Here is a 23,109-nt window from a genome sequence, read left to right as displayed (position 1 = left end):
ACCATCAGCTGAATCGCTTAATAAAATGGTTTGATCAGTTGAAAGTTCTAATATTGTTGTTAGAGCATAACAAACTCTGGATATTAGATATTAGATAGAGTAGCCTTATATTTGACACCTTCCGCAAGGATTACTGGCATGGGAGTAACATCAGAATGGTTTAAAATAAAAAAAATGGAACTAGACAGGGATGCCCATTATTCCCTTTATTATATGTTCTTTCTTTGGAGCCAATTTATAAGATTCAATAATCAAATTAAAGATTCATTCTGTTCTTTGGGAGAAGTCAAAATGAACCGTTATGTAGACAATATCATACTCATGCTCGCAGATCCAAGCGTATCTATAGAATACATAATTATGGAAATAGAGAGACATGGAGATCTTTCTAATTATAAAGTAAATATTTCTAAATCTAGTACTATCACCTTTAATGTAAATAAAATATTAAAAGGAAAAAATGCAGAAAAACATGCTTTTATATGGAACAGTGAGAAGATTGAATACCTGGGAATTCTTATATCAATGAAGGTAGAACAAATATTGGAAATAAATTATCAAGCCTTATTGAAAAAAACAAAAAAATATTTTCTAGACTGGAAACACAGTCACATATCATGGTGGGGCCGTATTAATACAATTAAATCTTACATTCTCTCCATCTAGTTATACTTGTTCAGGTCAATTCCAATGGCTCTATCAGATAGAATTACAAATAGCTTTAGACCAGCTGATATGGAGAAAAAAAAAAAACCAGACTTGCGAGAAATTTAATATGTAGGAAAATATGCTAATACACATGAGTAATTGGTTAATACCTGAAAATAAAACTGAATCTTGGTATCTCTTGGAAAAAGAAAACGAAAGAAAATTGGACCCAGAACTTTTTCTCTGGCTTCATCCCTCAAAATACCATAAATGGCTTAAGCATGAGGAGAACCCGATAATCAATAATCTGCTAAATGTAATGAAAAAATTAAGTCAAAGATACAATAGTAGAGATAAAATTCCACTGTCCACTAACTATAATTCAAAGTTATAAAATATTGATATTAAAGATTGGCAATATAAGGGTATCAATAAACTGAGTCATTTGGTGGCAGGTGATGAAATAAGATCTTTTTGAGCTCTCAAATCAGAATCAGACCACAGGATATATTTAAATATTTAAGAATTAAAAGTTTTATTTCAGATCGTCTTATGTTAGAATCCCTCAAAGTCGATGTAGATATACATTTGTTATACAAAAAAAAAAAAAAATATTGGTTAAATTTTGGAATCAGGTTTAGTAAAGAAAAAACAGAGGATCAAGTTTCGTACTTACATAACAAAATGGGAAAAAGATACTGGGTGTCAATTTTCATATTAAGAATGGATTGGGATAATTCCAAAAATAAAACCATATGTTCACTGCTTAGCCCATTCAGTCCATTATGGAAATACCGGTACGTCCTGCTTTTCTTGCAGCGGCAGGGACACATCCCTGCCGCTACACGGGAGATCAGGCTGTCTCCCTCTTTCTGCTACCTGATCTCATGTAACAGCTTCCGGCACGAACGCCAGAAAACTGTTACATTTTTAAGCACCGATCGCGCGATCGTGCATTCCCTTCCGGGTCGCGTCACTTGGAAGGTCATCGGAGGACAGAATACCCCCTGCATTGATGAGGCCCAGACACTGTGGGGACTTGCATAGAGATCACAGTGTGATCGGTGCAGAGGGGTCGCAGGAAGTAGAGTGAGAAACAATATTTCTCACTCTTCTCCCAAGCTGAAACACAAAACAAAGAAAAAAATGGTTAGTGATTTAAAAAAAAAACTTAAAATAATAAAAATAATAATAATTAAAAAAAAACAATAAAGTGAGCTAAGTGACGTCATTGGGACATCACTGGCATTAATAACATGTTCAAGAGGTCCCTGAGATGACCTCTAACCATTTAAAAAAAATAATATACAAAATAATACAAAAAATAAAAATATAAAAAAAATATTAGGGCTGCAACTAACGGTTATTTTCATAATCGATTAGTTGACAGATTACTTTTTCGATTAATCGGATAAAAAAATAAATGTAAATTTTTCATTTATTTAAAATAACTGGATGTTAAAAACAAACAGCAGAATAAAAAACACTTTGATAAAAAAGTATTTCTTGTTTTTATTTCCCAACCTGCCCCTCCCCCAGTTATGCACATCTGAGCCCAGGCTTGCCACACTACCTCCTAGATGTCACATACCCCCAGATATGTCACATACCCCCAGATATGTCACTCTGCCCTCCCCACATATGCCTTGCATACCCTATATGCCTTATACCCCCTGATATGCCACTATGCCCCCTGATATGCCTTATACCCCAGTATACCTTATACCCCCAGATATGTCACTCCGTCCTCCCCTGATAAGCCTTATACTCCCCAGATATGCCATAGTGCACTCATAGATTCACAGACTCGTTCACACACACTATACTTTTATAAATAAATACAGGATTAATCTTCACTGCCCCCAGGATTTAGATTCCCCTTAATTTGCCCCCCTTTGCCTCTAACTGCACCTTAACTTAACCTTATTAAATTAATTCACTCCTCAGCATTAAATTAACCCTAAAGACCCCATTAACCATAACTGCCCCTAAATTAACCCTAAAGACCCCATCAACCATAACTGCCCCTAAATTAACACTAAACATCCCATCAACCATAACTGTCCCTAAATTAACCCTAACGATCCCATTAACGATAACTGCCCCTAAATTAACCCTAACGACCCCATCAACAATAACTGCCCCTAAATTAATCCTAAAGACCCCATCAACCATAACTGCCCCTAAATTAACCCTAAAGACTCCATCAACCACAATTGCCCCTACGTTAACCCTGAAGACCCCGTTAACCATAACTGCCCCTAAATTAACCCTGAAGACCCCATTACCATAACTGCTCCTAAAATAATGGTGTGTTTAGGGTTAATTTAGGGGATGCTGTGGTTGATGGGGTCTTTAGGGTTAATTTAGGGGATGCTGTGGTTAAGGGGGTGTTAAGGGTTAATTTAGGGGCAGTTATGGTTAATGGGGAGTTTAGGGTTAATTTAGGGGAATCTAAATCCTGGGGGCAGTGAAGTGACATATCTGGGGGTATAAGGCATATACAGTATATAAGGCATATGTGGGGAGGGCAGTGTGGCATGTCTGGGGAGGACGGAGTGGTGTATCAGGGTGTATAAGGCATATCTGGGGGTAGAGTGGCATATCTGGGGGTAGAGAAGTGGCATGTCTGGGAGGCAGGGTGGCATGTCTGGGGAGGATGGAGTGGGGATATAAGGCGTATCAGGCACAGTGGCAGATGTGGGAGGCAGCGTGGAGTGGCAGATGTGGGAGGCAGCGTGGCATATGTGGGAGGCAGCGTGGAGTGGCAGATGTGGGAGGCAGCGTGGCGTGGCATATGTGGGGAGGGCAGGGTGGCATGTCTGGGGAGGATGGAGTGGCGTTTCAGCGTGGAGTGGCATATGTGGGAGGCAGCGTGGAGTGGCAGATGTGGGAGGCAGCGTGGAGTGGTATATGTGGGAGGCAGCGTGGAGTGGCAGATGTGGGATGCAGCGTGGTGTGGTATATGTGGGAGGCAGCGTGGGGTGCTGTGGTAGGCAGCGTGGCGTATGTGGGGGGGCAGCATGGCATGTCTGGGAGGCAGCGTAGCAAGCCTGGGCTCAAATGTGCATATATTGGGGGGCTGGTTGGGAAATAAAGACAAGAAATGTATTATCAAAGTTTTTTTATTCTGCTGTTTGTATTTAACATCATTTGTTTAGTAAATTATTATAAATAAATGAAAAATTTACATTCATTTTTTTTATCCGATTAATCGATTAATCGAAAAATAATCGGCCAACTAATCGATTATTAAAATAATCGTTAGTTGCAGCCCTATTTAAAATAAACCAGCAATGGCACATGGCACCAAAAGAAGTATCTAAAATGTATCCAACCACATCAGCGAATTGCTGGAGATGTGATTCTGGTCAGGGTACCTATATACACATCTGGTGGGAATGTAGATGCCTACAACCAATTTGGAATATGAAACACGGGGCAATTAGAGATCTTGGGATTACCGATATAAACAGAAAACCAGAAACAGCATTATTGTTTTTAGCATGGCCAAGATTAGAACCGGCCTTTTTTTTCTGGGCATACATGTATTTTTAGCAATTATAACTTTTATTGGTAACAAATTGGCAATCACAAAATCTACCTTCCTGGCCCCAACTTAAATATCAAGTAGAATACCAGATTGAAATGGAAAGGAATAGTAATATAGCAAAAAAAGGATTTAGGATCTGGAGAGATTTGTATAATGAGAATTAACATCATTATAGTCGATCATAGTCTCAGTCCCCTCGGTAGATGTAATCCAGGAACCCCCACGACATATCATCACCATGTATATATCGAAATCATGAAAAAAGGAAGTTAGATTTAGAAAATGGCATATTTGATTTTTGTTCTTTTTGTCATTGTTTGTTTTTGAATACACAATAATACTGTATATTTGGGGATTTCAGATGTTTTTTAACGAAACAGTTGAATTCTATCATGTATTCTTTTTTTTTTTCTTTTTTGTATTCGCTTGTACAATGTATTTTTTTTTATAACATATGAAAATAAAAAATTAAATATGAAAGAAAGAACAATACAACCTTGTGTGGTATTTTAAACCCTAAGACTGTGTGACTATATGATCTCGGCAATATATATATACATTTCCACTGCACATATATTGAAAAAAAATACTTGCTACTGCATTCACTTTGCACCCACATACATTTCTGATATTTACCCCAACACTGCAACAATTTCCACTGTACCCATAATGAAAAATGACTGCCATTGCGCCCACTTTGTACCCACATAAAATTCCATTGCATCCATAATGAAAAAAGTGATTTTATTGTTCTATTGCACAAAATTTGTACCATTTTTGCACCCATATACATTTTCACTGCACTAACAATGGAGAAAAAATTACTAGCCGTTGCACCCACTTTGTACCCATATAAACTTCCACTGCACTCATCATGAAAAAAATACTTGCATTGCTCTTATTTTGCGCTCACATAATCATCCACTGCATCCATAATGAAAATAATACTCGATACTAACTCGACTTTGCACCCATATACATTTTCACTGCTCTCTGTCACACACAGCAAGGTTGGAGACACCAGAGTCAGGTAGAACCCAAGGGTAGCAGAAACATTGTCAACACAAGCCGAGGTCAGGATACCAGGAGTCAGGATCAACGGATAACAAGCCAAGATCCGGATGCCGGAGAATCCACGTAAACAAGGAAACAAGCAAAGGACTTCACTTGTCACTGCACCCACATTAATGTCCAGTGCACCCATAATGAAAACAGTGACCTGCCATTCTACCCAATTTGCACCCACTTAAAATTCCACTGCACCCATAATGAAAAAAAATTCTTTCTATTGCACCCACTCTGTACTATTTTTGCACCCACATACATTTTCACTGCCTCCAGAATGAAAAAGAAAATTACTAAACATTGCACCCACGTTGAACTCGCTTTGCACCCATATAAATTTTCACTGCACTCATAATGAAAAAAATGACTTGCCATTGCACCCACTTTGCAACTCCATAAATTGAATGCGCACGTATTTTGCACCTAAAACAATTATTTTATCAATTGAATATTATAAATATGTGCAGGAATAGTTTTTCTGTTAAACGCATTATACAAACATACATATTCGCTGGCGGTGGCTGCTGCTTTATTGTAATTTGTTCAAAGTTAATTTGTTACATGTGAAAAGTCATGGAGATGAGTTTTACAGCAACTTGGTGGTTATTAGAGTTTAAGGGATTTTTTTTTAAAAAAAAGTTTCTGTTGCACGCCCACTACAGTTGTCCTTTAATTCAGCTTCTCCTGAGTGTTTATTTATTGTTTCCATGGCAACCCAGATAGACAGATAGAATTTCCATAAAAAGAAACTGTTTGATAAATATCGTCCAAACAGAAGATGGAAACAGTTAAATGTTGTTGAATACGACAAGCACAAACATGAAAACAAACCCAAGCCTGCCGGCGCCCAAGTCTAATATGGATAGGTTGAGACACCTGCAAATATACACAGATATCAGCTGTAAACAAATATAATGCATATTAAGTCAGCATTATGATGTCATCGAACTCCAGAGAACAGCAGGGAAGTAGGCCTTACTGATGATGTCATAGAACTCCATAGAATGCCAGGTAAGCATTGTGATGTCATAGAACCCCAGAGCATAAAAGGGCTTGCAACGATGCTAGAGACATCCAGTTGTATCCAGACTGTGAATTGGCTAAAGCCTATTTCTACTTACGGATATCGCTCTGTTGCTACCGATCAACTAGTCAGTCGTAGCACTTCTTGCATCATCTGGTTGGCAGCTTGCTGCCAGCCTTAACCGGCTGGGATTCCCCAGCATACCAGTGACACAGGGACTGCACACACAGCTCTGTCACTGAGACCATACAAAGGCTCAAGGAACATCACAGCTTTTGTGTAGGATCCAGCACTAAGCCGTGTCTCTGGAAGTAGTTGCCCCTGTCTCAGGGAGCCTGCTCCAGTAAAGATGGGCCAGTGCTGTGGCAAGGTTTGTTTTTCTCTCATATAAATAAGACTATTTCATCCATCTTATGAAGGTGTTTTAGTCAGGCAATAGCCAATCGCATCCATTTTATTAGTAAATTTTAAAAAAAATGAATATGTAGGTGTAAAGCACACCTAGGGGAGAAAATAATCCCCGTTTTTATACATAAGTAAATATCCAGTAACACTCTTACTGAGTTAACCTCTGCCACTTCTCCTGGGGGGCTGTACCAGCTATCTACCACCCTCTCAGTAACATAAAGCTTGTTTACATTCTTTAGGCTACATTTTGGGATAGAAATGTATATATTTTACAGGATGTTAGAAAAATATACTATATGAAGTGAGGTTGAATTTTTAAAATACATATAAGCCCCAGTAAAAGTTTTCTACCAAAGGTTAAAGACAATAAACATTATTATCCTTAAAATACATTGACAGAAATTTCTATCTTCACACAGAGAGACAAACAGAAAGAGCTAGCAGCTCAGCTTGCAGCTATCAGAGAGGATGTCGGTGAGTCAAATACTTAATAATTAATGATGTACATCAGATAATTGTTATCAAAGAATGTCCATCTTCTGTTCAAAATGTCTGCAAATATCTGGTGATCACCTTTGTATCTCTTCCTGTTTAGTTTGCTAGGAATTTAATGTAAGGATTGAAAATGTTCCTACTTCTAAAGTCTTCTCTTAGAGATGACTCCTAAATGCATTCCAACCAAGTCTACATTTCTGAAAAAAGTCGCCATATCCCTCTTTCTCTAAGCCCTCTTTTTATATGAGCTTGGTGGCCTGTGGAAAGGTTGTTTTTTGCTGTCATTAAATTAAAAAGGTACATGGCAGTGGGACGACCATCATCATAGCTATGAACCTCCAGAAACAGAAGACCCTTGAAAACAATGACCTTTTTAAAAGTCCATGGTATTGATTTTAGAAGAAGATCTTCAGCAATGGCCCTAACACAATATTTGATTTGAAAATGTTTCATTGTATCTAATCGAAAAGTGATTTGATCTTTGTGTATTGCAGCCTTAAACCGTTCAAGGTGCGAGATTTTACAGAAGGAGAAGGAGGAGCTTGAAGTAAAACTTGCTACTGATGTGAGGGAGCTTAAATTTCAACAGCAAGCTGACCTTGAAGAACTGAAGGAACGCTTTAACTCCCAATGCATCCAGGAAATTGAACGCGTAAAAGAGGAGCATGACATCCTTCTCAAAGAAATTCAATTCCATCACCAGGAGCAGGTCAGTTATAGATTAGGGGCCTGTCCTCTGTTTATGGTACTAATTCTTGGGATTTGCTCATTAAACAATGGCCAGGGGAGCTAACATGGGCTAACATGCATACTTTTTTATTTTCACCCAGTAATAATTCCAAACCAATATTCAGAAACCTATTTTCTGGACATTAAAGCTTCTTCTTTAACTCTTGTTTTTGTTAGGTAGGGTCTTAATACCTTTCAGCTGGATGTTATCCTTAACTATATACTTTCTGCTCCAAATCTTAAAAGTTTAATTCCAAACACTTTTAGACATTTTTGTACTTTTGTATATTAAAGACACCAAGTGCCTTTAAACAAGAAGCACGTGGGGACACCAGGCTCAGTTTCTCACATTGTAACCTTTTATCTAAAAAATCAAAAGCGTACACATCCATGAATAATGTCCACCATCCCCTTAATATTTCACATTGATACTGAGTAAGAAGATATATCTGAAGTGACCGTCACACGTTCTGTTAATTTGTTTCTTCCACACAGATCAAAACACTATCTGCTAATCATGAGGCCGTCCTGGCAGAGGTGAAACTTTCCCATTCTGCCGCCATTCAATCGATGAGCGATGACCATGAGAGACTGGTTGATGGTAAGTTTTCCTCATACTTCATTATGCGTACACGTAATGTACACATACTATGGCTTATATCTGGTTTTGTGAAATTCTGATATAGAAATAGCATCTTCAGCTAGAGATATTCAGCTATGTATTCATATAGTAGGCATGAGATTTACCACTAACTGAACCTTTAACATGCTGGGAAATCTTTACTTTACAAGTTTCTTTCTTTTCTGACCAATCTATGACCGTCTATTAACTGTTTTGGAAGATGTTTTAGGTTTAGATGTGGAAAACAGCTCAAGCATTAATAACATTGTAGCATAGATAATGTGATTTTGAATTCATTTTTTATGTTGTTTCAAATAACAAGTTTGGGGTGCAATGTAGTGTTGTATTGTTTTATTACAATACCATTTCATATAGTAACATGCAATATGCTGAATATTAACAAAAATATATTCCTTACCAAGAAACAAAAACAGCACCCTTTACTTGGTCCCGAAGCTGCGCTCCACTCAATAATAGCTCACTTAGTTCAATGAAATCTCATTAGACCTCTGTCTTTATGTGTCAGAGCAACCCATTTATCTAAGGATACATTTAGCTTGCGACCCTCAGCTTAGCTACTATTCCAGTTTTAATCAGGTTAATGAGGTTTGTAGACATATAAATAGCGGACACAAACATTGAGAAAACGCTTGAGTTTGTCATGTTTTTCATGGAATTAAGTGGAAAGTACGTTATTACTGTGTTCACATGCATTGATTACTCAGTGTTGCAAATTTAAGTTGACCAGTCAAAATGACATACAGATTTCTGTCTCTTTATATTTAGAATTGAAAGAAAGCCATGAATATGAAATGAAACAGCATGAGGACAACTTTGAAAAACTTCGGTTGTCATTACAGGTAAATATTTAGCATTTTTTCTGTATTACTATCAGTTCATTGCAGTGTCGTTTGAGTGGAATATTGGAGGTTTTGTTTCAAGAACAATTATGATGTGATGAGCTGGCACAGCATAATGTGGTGCAGTCACCGTGACTACCAATGTAATGCTTCATGGGGAGTGTGAGAGTTGAAAAAATATATCACCTATATCCTTTCATTAAATTTTTACTCAGGGTTGTAACACACAAGTATATCCATTCTCATACACATTCACATCCATGCTCATGCATACCATTACACATCCATGCTCATGCATACCATTACACATCCATGCTCATGCATACCATTACACATCCATGTTCACGCACACAATTACACATCCATGCTCACGCACACAATTACACATCCATGTTTACACACACAATTACACATCCATGCTCACGCACACAATTACACATCCAAGCTTGCACACACAATTACACACCCATGCTCACATGCAAACATAATTACACATCCATGCTCACATACATATATATGAACACATATACATACATCCAGCCTCCCTCCCGCCCCTGCAGCTTTCTCTCCGGCTGCTCTCACAGCCTTGGGTCACTGCGGGGTCCTGTCTCCTTCTACCGGTTACAAATAGATGAGAAAGGGCCCATCCCACCTGAACTGGTGCAGTCCAAGTGGGAAGGGCCCTTTCTAAAGAAGTTTGAACTGGTATGAGGAGGCAGGAACTACCCCTATCGTTACGCCAATGTTGTTACTGCTATTAGGTTGTTAATAGTGTTGAAAGAATTTAGAGAAATATTTTTTCTCAATGCAGTTGTGATTTATAGATCTATGCATTAGTTGTGAGCAAGAAAACCTTTGAACATTAATTTTGTTTTTTTAATATTGTTTGTTTATTTTTAAGGACCAGGTGGACACACTAACATTCCAAAATCGTTCACTTAAAGACAAAATAACATGGCTGGAAGACTCTTTAAAGAAGAGCACTAAAGAGCAGCTTCAGGTATTTCACGGAATCTCATGTATATGTTTGCTTTTGATTCATTTCCTTAATATAACCATCAAAAATATATTTTCCAAAAATGTCCTCAGTTGATGTCATCATAATCCCTATAGTGCATATGATAGCTGAGGGGCACCTTTTTATCAATGCAAATGCATGGAAGGATTAATCAGCACTCCTTTTAATGCATTTCCAAAGTTTCCTTACTCCCCATCCCCTTCTGTTAGTTTCAGTGACAGCGCTTTCTTTTCTACAGTTAAGTATGCATGTTAATCATCCTTATTCATTTTCCTCCCCATCAACTTATCTCTACCCATTTGTTAGGTAGCTGATTGTTGTTGATGGGTTCAGGCAGCCGTTTTAAGGAAGGGTGAGGAAATTGGCCAGAACAGGACCGAAATTAGATTAGTTAATGATTACCCTGCTCCTCACAGATCTCTTCTCCCCATTTATTCCAAAAACAATTACTTTTTGTTTGTATATCTACCTTATGGCCAGTTTTGTTATACAATAAGCGTGAATCCTACTGTTTCTTTTGCGACAGGTTGCGTTAGCACCTTATCAGTACTTGGAACAAGATCTAAACAGTATGAAGGCAGTGCTTGACCTGAAGAATGAATTGATTCGGAAGAAGGAGAAACGAATCATGGAATTGGAAATGCTGGTGGGTTTCTTTTTATACATACCAGTGGTGGCACATACTTTTATATTGTGCCATCACAATTATGCCCCCCCCCCGCAAAGAAATAGTGCACAAGTTTAGTTTGCATCATTAAGAGAAAAATATGGCAATGATGTCATTGGTGGATACAGTCATGATGTACATCATGTGTCACTCTTAATGTTGTTGCATGGTAATGATCCGTCAAGGCTTTTTCAAGTTATTTGCTGGCAATGTAGCTGCTAACATCACCTTATTGAATCTCACATTGCACATTGAAAGCTCGTGTTGTTGCATTCATAGAAATGACAATTTGTTGTGATGATACTTGGAACAGCTAAAACCACATTGGGATGATTGTAAATGATGTACATATAAGACATCTTTAATTCGGTTTTCTACTATAGGCTGAGACAAACTTCATTCTGGAGAAAAAGGTCCAAATTCTTCAGCAGAAAAATGAAGACCTGAGTGCACAGATTGATAGAAACACCGAAGTGACACGGTAAGTGAAATAGAAAGTTATGCAGGGGTGGAATAATAAGGGGTGCAGCCAGTGCAAAGAGCTGATTGTACAGTAGGGCAATAAAGAGGCTGAGGTATCAAAAATGATCACGTTTGTAGCTCTTTCCAGTTTTGCAACAAACTAAGGGGAAAAAACCTTTCTTGACAACCAAAATGGCAGTCAGATCTTTCCTTGGATCAAGAAGCTATTTCCCCATAAAAATGACCACCCTGAATATTATGTTTTTGCAAGTATTTATCCAATTGTTGTTTAAATGTCTGTACAGACTCTGATAAAACTACCTCTGCAGGCAGAGAATTCCACATCCTTATTGTTCTTACTGTACAAAACCCTTTCCTTTGCCTTAGACTAAATCTCCCTTCTTCCAGTCTAAATGCGTGAGCACGTGTCCTATGCATAGTCCTGTGCACACAAAGGTCATATTCCGGTAACGCATCACAGACATCATATCAATGATAAATTAATGTGTAATAGGCTTTTATTACAAAAAAAGTTGTTTAATGTTTATTTGATACAGATTTCTAGTCAATAAGCAGATAAGTCCTGATAATTTCAAGAAAATGAAAGATCGCCTAGCCTTGGCTATGAGTGAAGCAAATGCCTAGTATTCAGTGGACATAAGGCCACTTTGACACAACTATGTAGGTTATAGGAAACATGAGACGTTTGTAAATTGATCTTTAATGTTTTTTAGGCAATTATCTGCTGAAAACACCCATCTGCGTGAGAACATAGAGAAAGAGATCAGGGAAAAGAAACAACTGAGCATGACGAACGAAGAGCTTGTTTGGAAGCTTCAGAATGCAAAGGCCCAACCAACTGCCTTTGTTCCCTATTGATCGTTCAACATCTAAATCTGTGTCTCACGTGAAAGTCAGCTCCACAAAATGAGACACTCTACTGAATCAATGTATTTCTGATAACACCAACAGAACCTGCTATTTTTTATGTGCAACAATAACACCTAGTATTAAAGACCTAAATTGCACAAAACACAAATGGTGCATTAGACAATTTATTTTAAAAATTTTATTTCAGTAGACGTGTGCATACATTTTCATATAAACTTTATTTTTAATGAAAATTCCCTGTTCATGTTTCATCATCCTGATTCGTCCATTCGCCTACGCTATTACAAGCTCTTCTGGTACCATTACAAGCCGTTTTGACGCTTGTTGATGAGGTACAGTGGAAAGGACTGTGTATAGGAGAGTACGTATCAATGACTGATTAGTAGAAGTAGCAAAAAAAAAACATGGGATGTTTATGGCTGTGGTTGACGAGTCCAACAAGTTGTGTGAGTGTTTGCCTGCCCAGACCCAGTGCATTACTGCTACTACTGCACCTCTTTGATAGTCCTTACTATGGGGCATTAAAAAAATAATAATTCTACAATGATAGGCGAGTCCAACAAGTGTCAGGGACCTCTCCTTTTGAGGACACCCCCACATGTCGTCTGAATGAAAACAAGTCCCTGAAGTTCATCCAGGTCAAACTGTGTGGAACTAACATTCTGACCCTAACAAGGCTCTCCAGCTTCTGTTTTCTCCTAGGCTTGGTTTCCTTTTCATTCACTATGTTTAATAACCTAAGGATCTGTGCTCCTGGATCATGAATGGTGTCTTAAAAGAGAAGCTATATAGAACCGTTTAACCCCTTTGTGACAATTGCGGATTTTATTTCTGCCTTGCTCATGTTTATCTGTAATTTTCTTCTTATTTACTGTACCCACACACATTGTATATAAGTTTGTTTTATATTTCAAACAAAGAAGGGCTTTCTATAGATACCATTATTTTGATCATACTTTATGATTTTCTATAAAAAATGTGAAAACTATAGAAAAAAATGACCTTGTCTGACTTCTACTTGAAAAATATTTCACCCATCTACAAAAGCTAATAAAAAACCTGCCTAAATAGATTATACTATTTTTCCCGAGTTAAGAAATACCCAATATTTTTATTCTTTTTCCACGTTATAGGGCAATAATTATAAGTAACATATTGCTATTTCAAAATAATTTTTCAAATCTGGTCATAGTCCCATCTAGTGCTACTTATTCCCATCAAATCATATATGTTTGAAAATTAGACACCCCAACGTATTTCAAATGCTAGTATTTTAACTCTTTCCAAGCACTATTACCGGCCTTAGTCAAACTTTGTTTAGTAATTTTATGAAGTGGTATGGTATGAAGTGGTATATGACCCTGTCAAAATACCCCAATATATGTTCAGTAGCATGTCCTGAGTACAGTGAAAACACCCATGCATGGTTTTTCGGGTTGTTTGGGGGATAATAGGTCCCATTTGGGACACGTGCAATTCAGTTTTTAATGTAAAATTTGGACGTGTTGAAAATTCTGCCCCATGCCCTATTTGGGACATACTTGAAGCTGGCCAATTCCATATACACCCATTAAACCATATATTTCTGAAAACTAGAAACCGGGGGGTATTTCAAATGCGGTATTTTATCCCTCTCCATGCACTACTTTACCACCATCCATTGTTAAAAATTTGTGGTGGTATTTTGTGTGTTATTTTTTACTATCTGGACATTCTGTGTCCTATTTGTGGGACATCTTTGAACCTGCCCAATTTGATTTACTCCATCAAATCATACATTTTTTTTAAAAACTAGACACTCATTGGGCATTTAAAATGCAAGCATTTTAACTCTATTCACATGAGAATTGGAACTGGATGGTTCCCCTGATGTTACCATTTTACTAAGTACATTGTGATTAGTAAGCTGGGCTGGGTTTGCATGGTTCATTACAGGAATGTCTAGAGAGATCCCATTGAGAACCTGTTTATTTTTTAATGGCACCACCATCTTGCGAGAGGCATATCTTTTGCATTTGGGTAATGAAGCTTCCGGCATTTCTGCTGATTCCACCATCAGCTGAATCGCTTAATAAAATGGTTTGATCAGTTGAAAGTTCTAATATGGTTCTTAGAGCATAACAAACTCTGGATATTAGATATTAGATATAGTAGCCTTATATTTGACACCTTCCGCAAGGATTACTGGCATGGGAATAACATCAGAATGGTTTAAAATAAAAAAATGGAACTAGACGGGAATGCCCATTATTCCCTTTATTATATGTTCTTTCTTTGGAGCCCTTAGCTCAATAAGATTCAATAATCAAATAAAAAATGAATTCTGTTCTTTGGAAGAAGTCAAAATGAACCGTTATGCAGACGATATCATACTCATGCTCTCAGATCCAAGCGTATCTATAGAATACATACCGTATTGGCTCGGATATAGGCCGCACCCGAATATAGGCCGCATCCTAAAAGTAGAGGTGCTTTTTTAAAGAAAAAAATGTCTGCCCCCCCCGAGATATGCTGCCACTCTGCCCCCTCGAGATATGCTGTCACTCTATCCCCCCCCGAGATATGCTGTCACACTACCCCCCCCCGAGATACGGTGTCACTCTGTCCCTAAGATGTCCCCCCTGCCAGACTTACCGGTGCAGACTCCACGGGGTCTTGTGGGGCCGGTGGGGGACATCTACGCATAACGCGTATTCAACTTCCGGTGCCGGGAAGTACCGGCAAGGAAGATTAACGTACATCGCGCAGACGTTCACCGGCTGCGGCGATGCGAGCATAAACAACCTCCTTTGCCGGCACGTCTGCACCATGTGCTTTAACAATCTCCCTTGCCGGGACTCCCCCCGTGGGAATTCCCGGCCAGGGAGATTGTTAAAGGACATCGTGCAGACGTGCCGGCAGCGGAGGTTGTTTACGCACATCGCCGCTGCCGGTGAACGTCTGCACGATGCGCTTAGACAACCTCCCGTGCCTGCACTCCCCCCGTGGAAAGTGCTGGCAGGGGAGGCTGTCTGAGCGTATCAGAGAGTAGGATGCAGGTCCCCTGCACCGCTGCGGGGGATCTGTATCCTAACCCTACTGCATGTCCCGGGCGTCGGACGCTAGACCCCGAATATAGGCCGCACCCCCACTTTAAAGACTTAAAGTGGGGGAAAAAGTGCGGCCTATATTCGGGCCAATACGGTAATTATGGAAATAGAGAGACATGGAGATCTTTCTAATTATAAAGTCAATATTTCTAAATCTAGTACTATCACCTTTAATGTAAATAAAATATTAAAAAGAAAAAATGCAGAAAAACATGCTTTTATATGGAACAGTGAGAAGATTGAATACCTGGGAATTCTTATATCAATGAAGGTAGAACAAATATTGGAAATAAATTATCAAGCCTTATTGAAAAAAACAAAAAAAATATTTTCTAGACTGGAGACACAGTCACATATCATGGTGGGGCCGTATTAATAAAATTAAATCTTACATTCTATCCATCTGGTTATACTTGTTCAGGTCAATTCCAATGGCTCTATCAGAGAGAATTACAAATAGCTTTAGACCAGTTGATAAGGAGAAATAAAAAACCCAGACTTGCGAGAAATTTATATGTAGGAAATTAAAGGAAGGTGACCTTGGCGCAGTTGATATTGAAAAATATCACAATTCAAATATGCTAATACACATGAGTAATTGGTTAATACCTGAAAATAAAACTGAATCTTGGTATCTCATGGAAAAAGAAAACAAAAGAAAATTGGACCCAGAACTTTTTCTCTGGCTTCATCCCTCAAAATACCATAAATGGCTTAAGCACGAGGAGAACCCGATAATCAATAATCTGCTAAATGTAAGGAAAAAATTAAGTCAAAGATACAATAGTAGAGATAAAATTCCTAACAACTGTCCACTAACTATAATTCAAATTTTATATAATTCAAAGTTATAAAATATTGATATTAAAGATTGGCAATATAAGGGTATAAATAAATTGAGTGATTTGGTGGGGGGCAGTTATGGTTAATGGGGTGTTTAGGGTTAATTTAGGGGCAGTTATGGTTGATGGGGTGTTTAGGGTTAATTTAGGGGCAGTTATGCTTAATGGGGTCTTTAGGGTTAATGTTAGGGGTAGTTATGGTTGATGGGGTGTTAAGGGTTAATTTAATGGTACAGGTTAATTTAATTAATTTAATAACATTAACTTAAGGTGCAGTTAGAGGTAAAGGGGGAATCTAAATCATGGGGGCAGTGATGATTAATGCAGGGCTCGACAAATCCCAGGCTAGGAGTTTGTCAGCCTCTTACATTCACAAAAAAATGCCCCCGTGTCACCACGCGGGGGCGCTGCTGTTGCTGTCTGCCCAGGAGTCTGGGCAGACAGCACAGCCACTCCGAGCCCGCCCCCGAGCCTGTGATCACTCCCACGGAGTGATCCTGTAGGCTGAAACCGCGATTGCAGAGAAACCTGCAATAGCGTTTTCAGCTGCCACAGGCAGCTTCAGGAAAGGGGGTTCAGTGTTGATTTGGACACAACATCCCCCTGCTGCCTGATCGCTCCATGAGAGCGACAGGGCAGCGTTAACCCCTTCAATGCCGCGATCGCGGCATTTAGGGGTTAATTCCCGTTTTTCAAGGGGCTCTGCTGCTGGTGGTCTGCCTGGAAGTCCAGGCAGACCAGCAACAGCAAAAACGAGCCCCCACAAGCCCTTTGATGACTCCTGTAGGCATGGAAGCCTACAGCAGTCATCAGAGACTCCCCCCTGCAATGGCTGGTCTATAGACCAGCAATTGCTTCCCAGCTGCCAGAGGCAGCTTCAGTGACAGGGGGAGAGGGTTCTTTGGTCTCCACATGAGTGTGGACACCAGCCCCAACACCCCCCTGCTGCCTGATCGCTCCATGAGAGCGACAGTGCAGCGTTAACCCCTTCAATTCCACAATTGTTTATAACACATTCGTGGCATTGCAGGGGTTAACATTTGTCCCCACAAGCTTGTGGGGACTAAATATCAATCTATGCTGTGCTCCAATGGAACATCAGCATTGAAAGTTTTAAAAATATATATATATCAAAAAAAAATATTTAAAAAAAAAAAACCCAAAAAAACAGCACTGACCTGAAAGTCCAGGGTGCTTCCAGGTCAAATGCTGTGAGTTTAGTAAGTGGGCTGATGATGATCAGATCGCTCCTGACCAACTGTTAGTTTAAAAAAAAATCCTGGCTCCTAACTTTTTTAGCTGGCGCCTAGATTCACAACAAATTTGTCAAGCCCTGGATTAATGTATTTATTTCTAAAAGTATGGTGATATTCTCTGAATGATTCGAATCCCTGTAAGATTCGAATCCCTGTAAGATCCGGATCCCTGTAAGATCTGAATCTTTGAACGATTCTCTGCCTTCAGTGACATCACTAGAGTAGGCAGGCAGGAGGGTTCATTGACATATGAAAGGGGCGGGGCCAATCGTTATTGTGTGTCTGCAGGGAGGGACTGAGAAACAGTAACTCCTGTGAGTCACACTGTGTGATCCGAAGTTTCGGATCATGAATCGGATCATTTCAGTGAACGGAAGTGCCGGCAGCAGAAGAGGTTGTCTGTGCGCATCCCACAAACGTTCACTGGCTGCGGGATGCACAACCTCCGCTGCTGCCGGCACTTTCGCTGGGGCTTCTATGGTGGTGCACCGGAAGGTCATGCACTCCGTCATAGAAACCCCGGCAGAAGGCAGACATCCACCGGTTGCCAGACAGGAGGAACCAGGTCCCCTGCAGCGCTGCGGGGGATCTTGATCTTAGTCTTGTAGTCATACATTTCCACTGAACCCATATTGAAAAAAATTACTTGCTACTGCATCCACTTCGCACCCACATACATTTCTGATATTTACCCCAACACTGCAACAATTTCCACTGTATCTATAATGAAAAAAATGACTTGCCATTGCACCCAATTTTCACCATGGAAAAAACATTACTAGCCGTTGCGTCAAGTTTGTACCCGTATAAATTTTGCACCCACTTTAACATCCACTGTATCCATAAATCCACTTTGCACCCATATACATTTTCACTGATCACACACAGCAAGGTTAGAGACACCAGAGTCAGGTAGAACCCAAGGGTAGCAGAAACGTGGTCAAAACAAGCCTAGGTCATGATACCAGAAGTTGAGGGTGGCTGCTTAAGCTTAGTGCTCCACTAACCCTCTCCTCCATTAGCTAAATAAACAGGCAAAATTTTAAAATGGGCAAGACAAAGTCCCAGAGACTCCTACAACTCAGGGTTCTAAAGATCCTTAGGGTTCTAAAGCGAACCTTACCTCCTATTTTCAGAGTTCGCAGGACCAAGACTCCAGGGACTCGTTTCCTAAGATGGTTCCGTCTCCCGCCAGCATTAACAGCGAATGTCCAGAGGACTCCCTACGGATCCCCCACAGTAAAGCAAACCGGTCCTGGAAGGTGTCCTCAGGCTTCTACCTACAAAAATCAAAATAATTCCATTAATTAAAAAGGTTACACACAGGGGATTTGTGATACCCTGTTTGAAATTAAAGTAGACAGAGGCCATCTTGAAGATCGCATGGCATCTACTGAGGTAGAGAACCAGAAAATCTCCAAAACAGTAAACATACTAACGGAACACGTTAAGGAGCAGGCGAGAATAATAGAGAACGTAGAAACAACCTGACACTGCGTGGCATTCCGGAGTCTGTTACACAAGCTGAAATAATGCAATTCATCTTCAACACCATTTTAAAATGTTCTACTGACACATATTAAAAGGGATCTGAGACTGCGAGGATGTACCACGGATCCCCCGATGAACATTATATGTCATCTTTATAACTATCCCCTGAAAGAAAACATCCTTTGCGGTTACAGAGTAGGGGACGGTCTCACATGGGAAGGACACTAGATCTTCCCTGACTTGTCTCTGCGAGGAAGACCTATGTTATTGAGCAAGCCTCTGAAATCCCTTCCTTTCTGAAGCAACTGAGTTTAAAGAAGACTCAGATACCGGACTGGGAACCTTCATTCAACACACCGCAACGCCTAAGGGATTCATCCAGAGAATAGTCACCGAGACCACAGAGGCACACGCGTCAGAAGTTTCCAGATATCTGAATTGAGACTTCGTCCACCCTCGCTTTGACATTCTGTGGTTTACTCTAACTTTTCCATTGGTTCGCCTTCCTTCTTTTTTTTCTTATAATTATTGTTGTTTTAGCTTTTTGACTCGTCATGACACAATGGATGTGTGCCTAATGGTAAAGAATACCCCCATGGAGCAACTAGAGACCTCCTAGATGACTGTTCTACGAATCTTTGGGATATTTCCTTATGTATGGATGAACGCTCAAGATGAGCTAACGACTGGGTAATATTTATCATTTACATGTATCTTGGATGTCTAACTGTGACATACTTATATACTGTTCCTGACTGAGGTGCAGGTGTTTCATTTTGTTTATTCTCGTTACCTAACTTTCCTTTTACATAATTACCATATTTGGTTAATTATAAGAAGACCCCCTAAAATCTGAATATTAATTTAGGAAAAAAAGAAAAACCCTGAATATAAGATGACCCTATAGGAAAAAAGTTTTACCAGTAAATATTAAGTCATGTAAACTATTTTTTCATATTCAATAAAAACTATGATTGAGAAAAATGCATTTTTAGTTTTATCTCCTTATATGCCACTCTGCCCCCCAGAAATGCCTTATACCTCCCCATTTGGCAGTCTGCCTCCCTGATATGCCTTTTAACCCTCCTATATGGCACTCTGCCCCCGAGATATGCCTTATACACCCCTATATACCACTCTGCCTCCGATATTCCTTTTAACCCCCTATATGCCACTCTGCCTCCCTGATATTCCTTTTAACCCCCTATATGCCACTCTGCATCCCTGATATTCCTTTTAACCCTCTTTTTGCCACTCTGCCTCCCTGATATTCCTTTTAACCCCCTATATGCCACTCTGCCTCCCTGATATTCCTTTTAACCCCCTATATGCCACTCTGCCTCCCTGATATTCCTTTTAACCCCCAGATAGGCCCTTCTGCCCACCAAATATGCCACTGTGCCCCCATGATATGCCTTATAACCCCCTGACATGCCACTGTGCCCCCCAAATATGCCTTAGAACCCCCTTTATACCACTGTGCCCTTGATATGCCCCCCAGATATGCCTTATACCCCTAAATATGTCACTCTCGAAACCGAGAATTCAGGATTCACTTGGCCGAAAACGAAAATGACCCCCCAACCTTCAAAAAAAAAAAAATTAGCCACACTTTTATTTAAAGTAAGTTACACACCAAAATAAGACAACATCAATAACATTAATATATATATATATATATATATGATTAACAGCAATCATTCTCCCATCATGCCCAGGCATACCCACATTCCAGCATAGGGTGTATAAGGCATTTCTGGAGGCAGAGTGGCATATAGGGGGTTAAAAGGCATTTCTGGAGGCAGAGTGGCATAAGGGAGGTTAAAAGGCATATCATGGGGCACTCTGCTCCAGAAAAGCCTTATGCTCCATATACAACACCTCCCCCCTCTCGACTTACCAGTGCGTCTGAATCCCTGGTGTCTGGTGGGGGCAGCAGTTGGAGGCCACCGCTAGTTCGGCCCGGACTTATATGACTGAGCACCGGAAGGTCATGTGACGCCGGTGCTCCGTCATAGAAGCCCCGACAGAAGTTCCAGCAGTAGCGGGGGTTGTCTGCATTCGCCTGGAATTCTCCTCTCTTGCAGTCAGGCAAGGTATGCGCGATGCACGTAGACAACCTCCGCTGCTGCCCGAACTTTCGCCGGCGCTCGGTCAAAGACGCCGGTGTAAGTGCCGGCAGCAGCGGATGATACCAGACAGGAGGATCCAGGTCTCCTGCAGCGCTGCAGGGTATCTGGATCTTAGTCTCATAGTCAAACCTCATTTGAGGTCTGATTAGAAGACAACTGCGATTATAAGATTTTTCATCTTTTAATCGAGCAAATACGGTATTTAGATATAGATAGATATGGATATATATATATAGATAGATAGATCTTTAGATATATATATATATATAGATATACATACACTGCTCCTACATATCTTCCCATCTCTTACCTTTCTCATCTTCCATTCTGCATCCTATATCCTGCATCTTCCATCCTGAATCTTGCATTCTGCATCCTATATCCTGCATCTTCCATCCTATATCCTGCATCCTCCATCTTGCATTCTGCATCCTATATCCTGCATCCTCCATCTTGCATTCTGCATCCTATATCCTGCATCTTCCATCCTATATTCTGCATCCCCCATCTTGCATTGTGCATCCTATATCCTGCATCTTCCATCTCCCATCCTGCATCTTCCATCTTCCATCCTGCATCTTCCATCTTCCATCCTGCATCTTCCATCTTTCATCCTGCATCTTCCATTCTGCATCCTGTAGTCGGAGCCCGAGGTCTGTCGCATCAAACCACAGCTTCCGTTCTTCCTAATCACTATGCGCCGGCTATTGATGCAGAGCGCGGGGTATGACGTCATATCCCAGCGCTCGGTATCAATTGGCGGCGCTTAATGATTAGGAAGCACGGAAGCTGAGGTACTCGCACTCCGTAATGTTGGGCTGGTCAGGGGGGTTGTGACCTCCCCAACCAGCCCTGCTGATCGGGTGGCCGCTGAGCAGGGCTGGTTGGGGAGATCACAATCTCATACCTGCCTCGGCGCGGCACTCGCCCCTCCCCTATGGATTCATTACTGTGTTACTAGTATACGGGCTTCGTGGTGAATCACATTGCTAGCAGCAATGTTATTCACCATGGGGCTTTCAGGATGCAGGGCACTTGGGCAACTGCCCAGTGTGCCCATACGGTTAGATGCCACTGTGCCAATTGGTCCTGCAGCTGGAGGGGGGTCGGGATTCGAGGGAGGCAAGGAATAATCTAGGGGGTGAAATTGCCCCCTGTAGTGATGCCTATGTCCACTGTAAATATAATAAAAAAAAACATGTCTTGCCAATGCACGTACATAGATTTCCATGCACCATGGGGGGCATAAGGCTTTTCTGGAGGCAAAGTGCCCCATGATATTCCTTTTAACCCTATATGCCACTCTGCCTCCAGAAATTCCTATTTACCCCTATATGCCACTCTGCCTCCAGAAATGCCTTGTACCCCCTTATATGCCACTCTGTCCCATGATATGCCTTTTAACCCCCTAAATGCCAGAGTGGCATATAGGGGGTATAAGGCATTTCTGGAGGCAGAGTGGCATATAGGGGGTATATCTATGGCTAATAATACTTCTTGTGCACTAAAGGGCTCATTTAATGTTAGCAGTTGATCAAGGCTTATCTCAGGTAAAGTTATCTCTTCAAAATAATCATTCAATTGTAAATTATAAGTCTCTAGGGGAAGGTTATATAGTTCTTTATAAAAGGCATTACCAATTCAGTTGGAATCATTGATATTTTTCCGTTATTGATTACTTTTGTAATAGTCCTCTGTGTTCTCTCTTTTTTTAAACTATATGTCATAAGATTATCAACTTTAATTCCCCTCTAATACTATTTACATTTTAATTTTTCAGGGGTTTTAGTTACCCTATTTGTTAGTTGTTTATTTATTTCTATTTTAGTTGATATGATTTCCCTTGTTAATTCAAGT

General features: G+C 40.1%; 1 protein-coding gene across 1 annotated transcript; it reads left to right on the top strand.

Moving 5' to 3' along the window:
- Positions 1-6,327: 6,327 nt before the first annotated feature.
- Positions 6,328-12,541, top strand: LOC128473840 (microtubule-associated tumor suppressor candidate 2-like). Its single transcript, XM_053456065.1, has 9 exons — positions 6,328-6,417; positions 7,118-7,172; positions 7,688-7,902; positions 8,418-8,523; positions 9,331-9,404; positions 10,306-10,404; positions 10,949-11,068; positions 11,473-11,570; positions 12,286-12,541. Exons 1-9 carry the CDS (start codon positions 6,328-6,330, stop codon positions 12,428-12,430), a joined length of 1,002 nt encoding a protein of 333 aa, XP_053312040.1. The 3' UTR covers positions 12,431-12,541.
- Positions 12,542-23,109: the final 10,568 nt, after the last annotated feature.

Source organism: Spea bombifrons, chromosome 2 (assembly GCF_027358695.1).
Source record: "Spea bombifrons isolate aSpeBom1 chromosome 2, aSpeBom1.2.pri, whole genome shotgun sequence".
Taxonomy (NCBI): domain Eukaryota; kingdom Metazoa; phylum Chordata; class Amphibia; order Anura; family Pelobatidae; genus Spea; species Spea bombifrons.
The sequence above is the reverse complement of the archived record's forward strand: the minus strand, read 5'-3'. Positions and strand labels throughout refer to the sequence as shown.

Bases quoted from the DNA above. Each gene is read 5' to 3' on its own strand.
- LOC128473840 (XM_053456065.1), top strand. From the start codon at position 6,328: ATGCTAGAGACATCCAGTTGTATCCAGACTGTGAATTGGCTAAAGCCT. The intron at 6,418-7,117 runs GTCAGTCGTAGC...ATCTTCACACAG, and splicing joins CTGTTGCTACCGATCAACTA to AGAGACAAACAGAAAGAGCT. The intron at 11,069-11,472 runs GTGGGTTTCTTT...TTTCTACTATAG, and splicing joins TCATGGAATTGGAAATGCTG to GCTGAGACAAACTTCATTCT.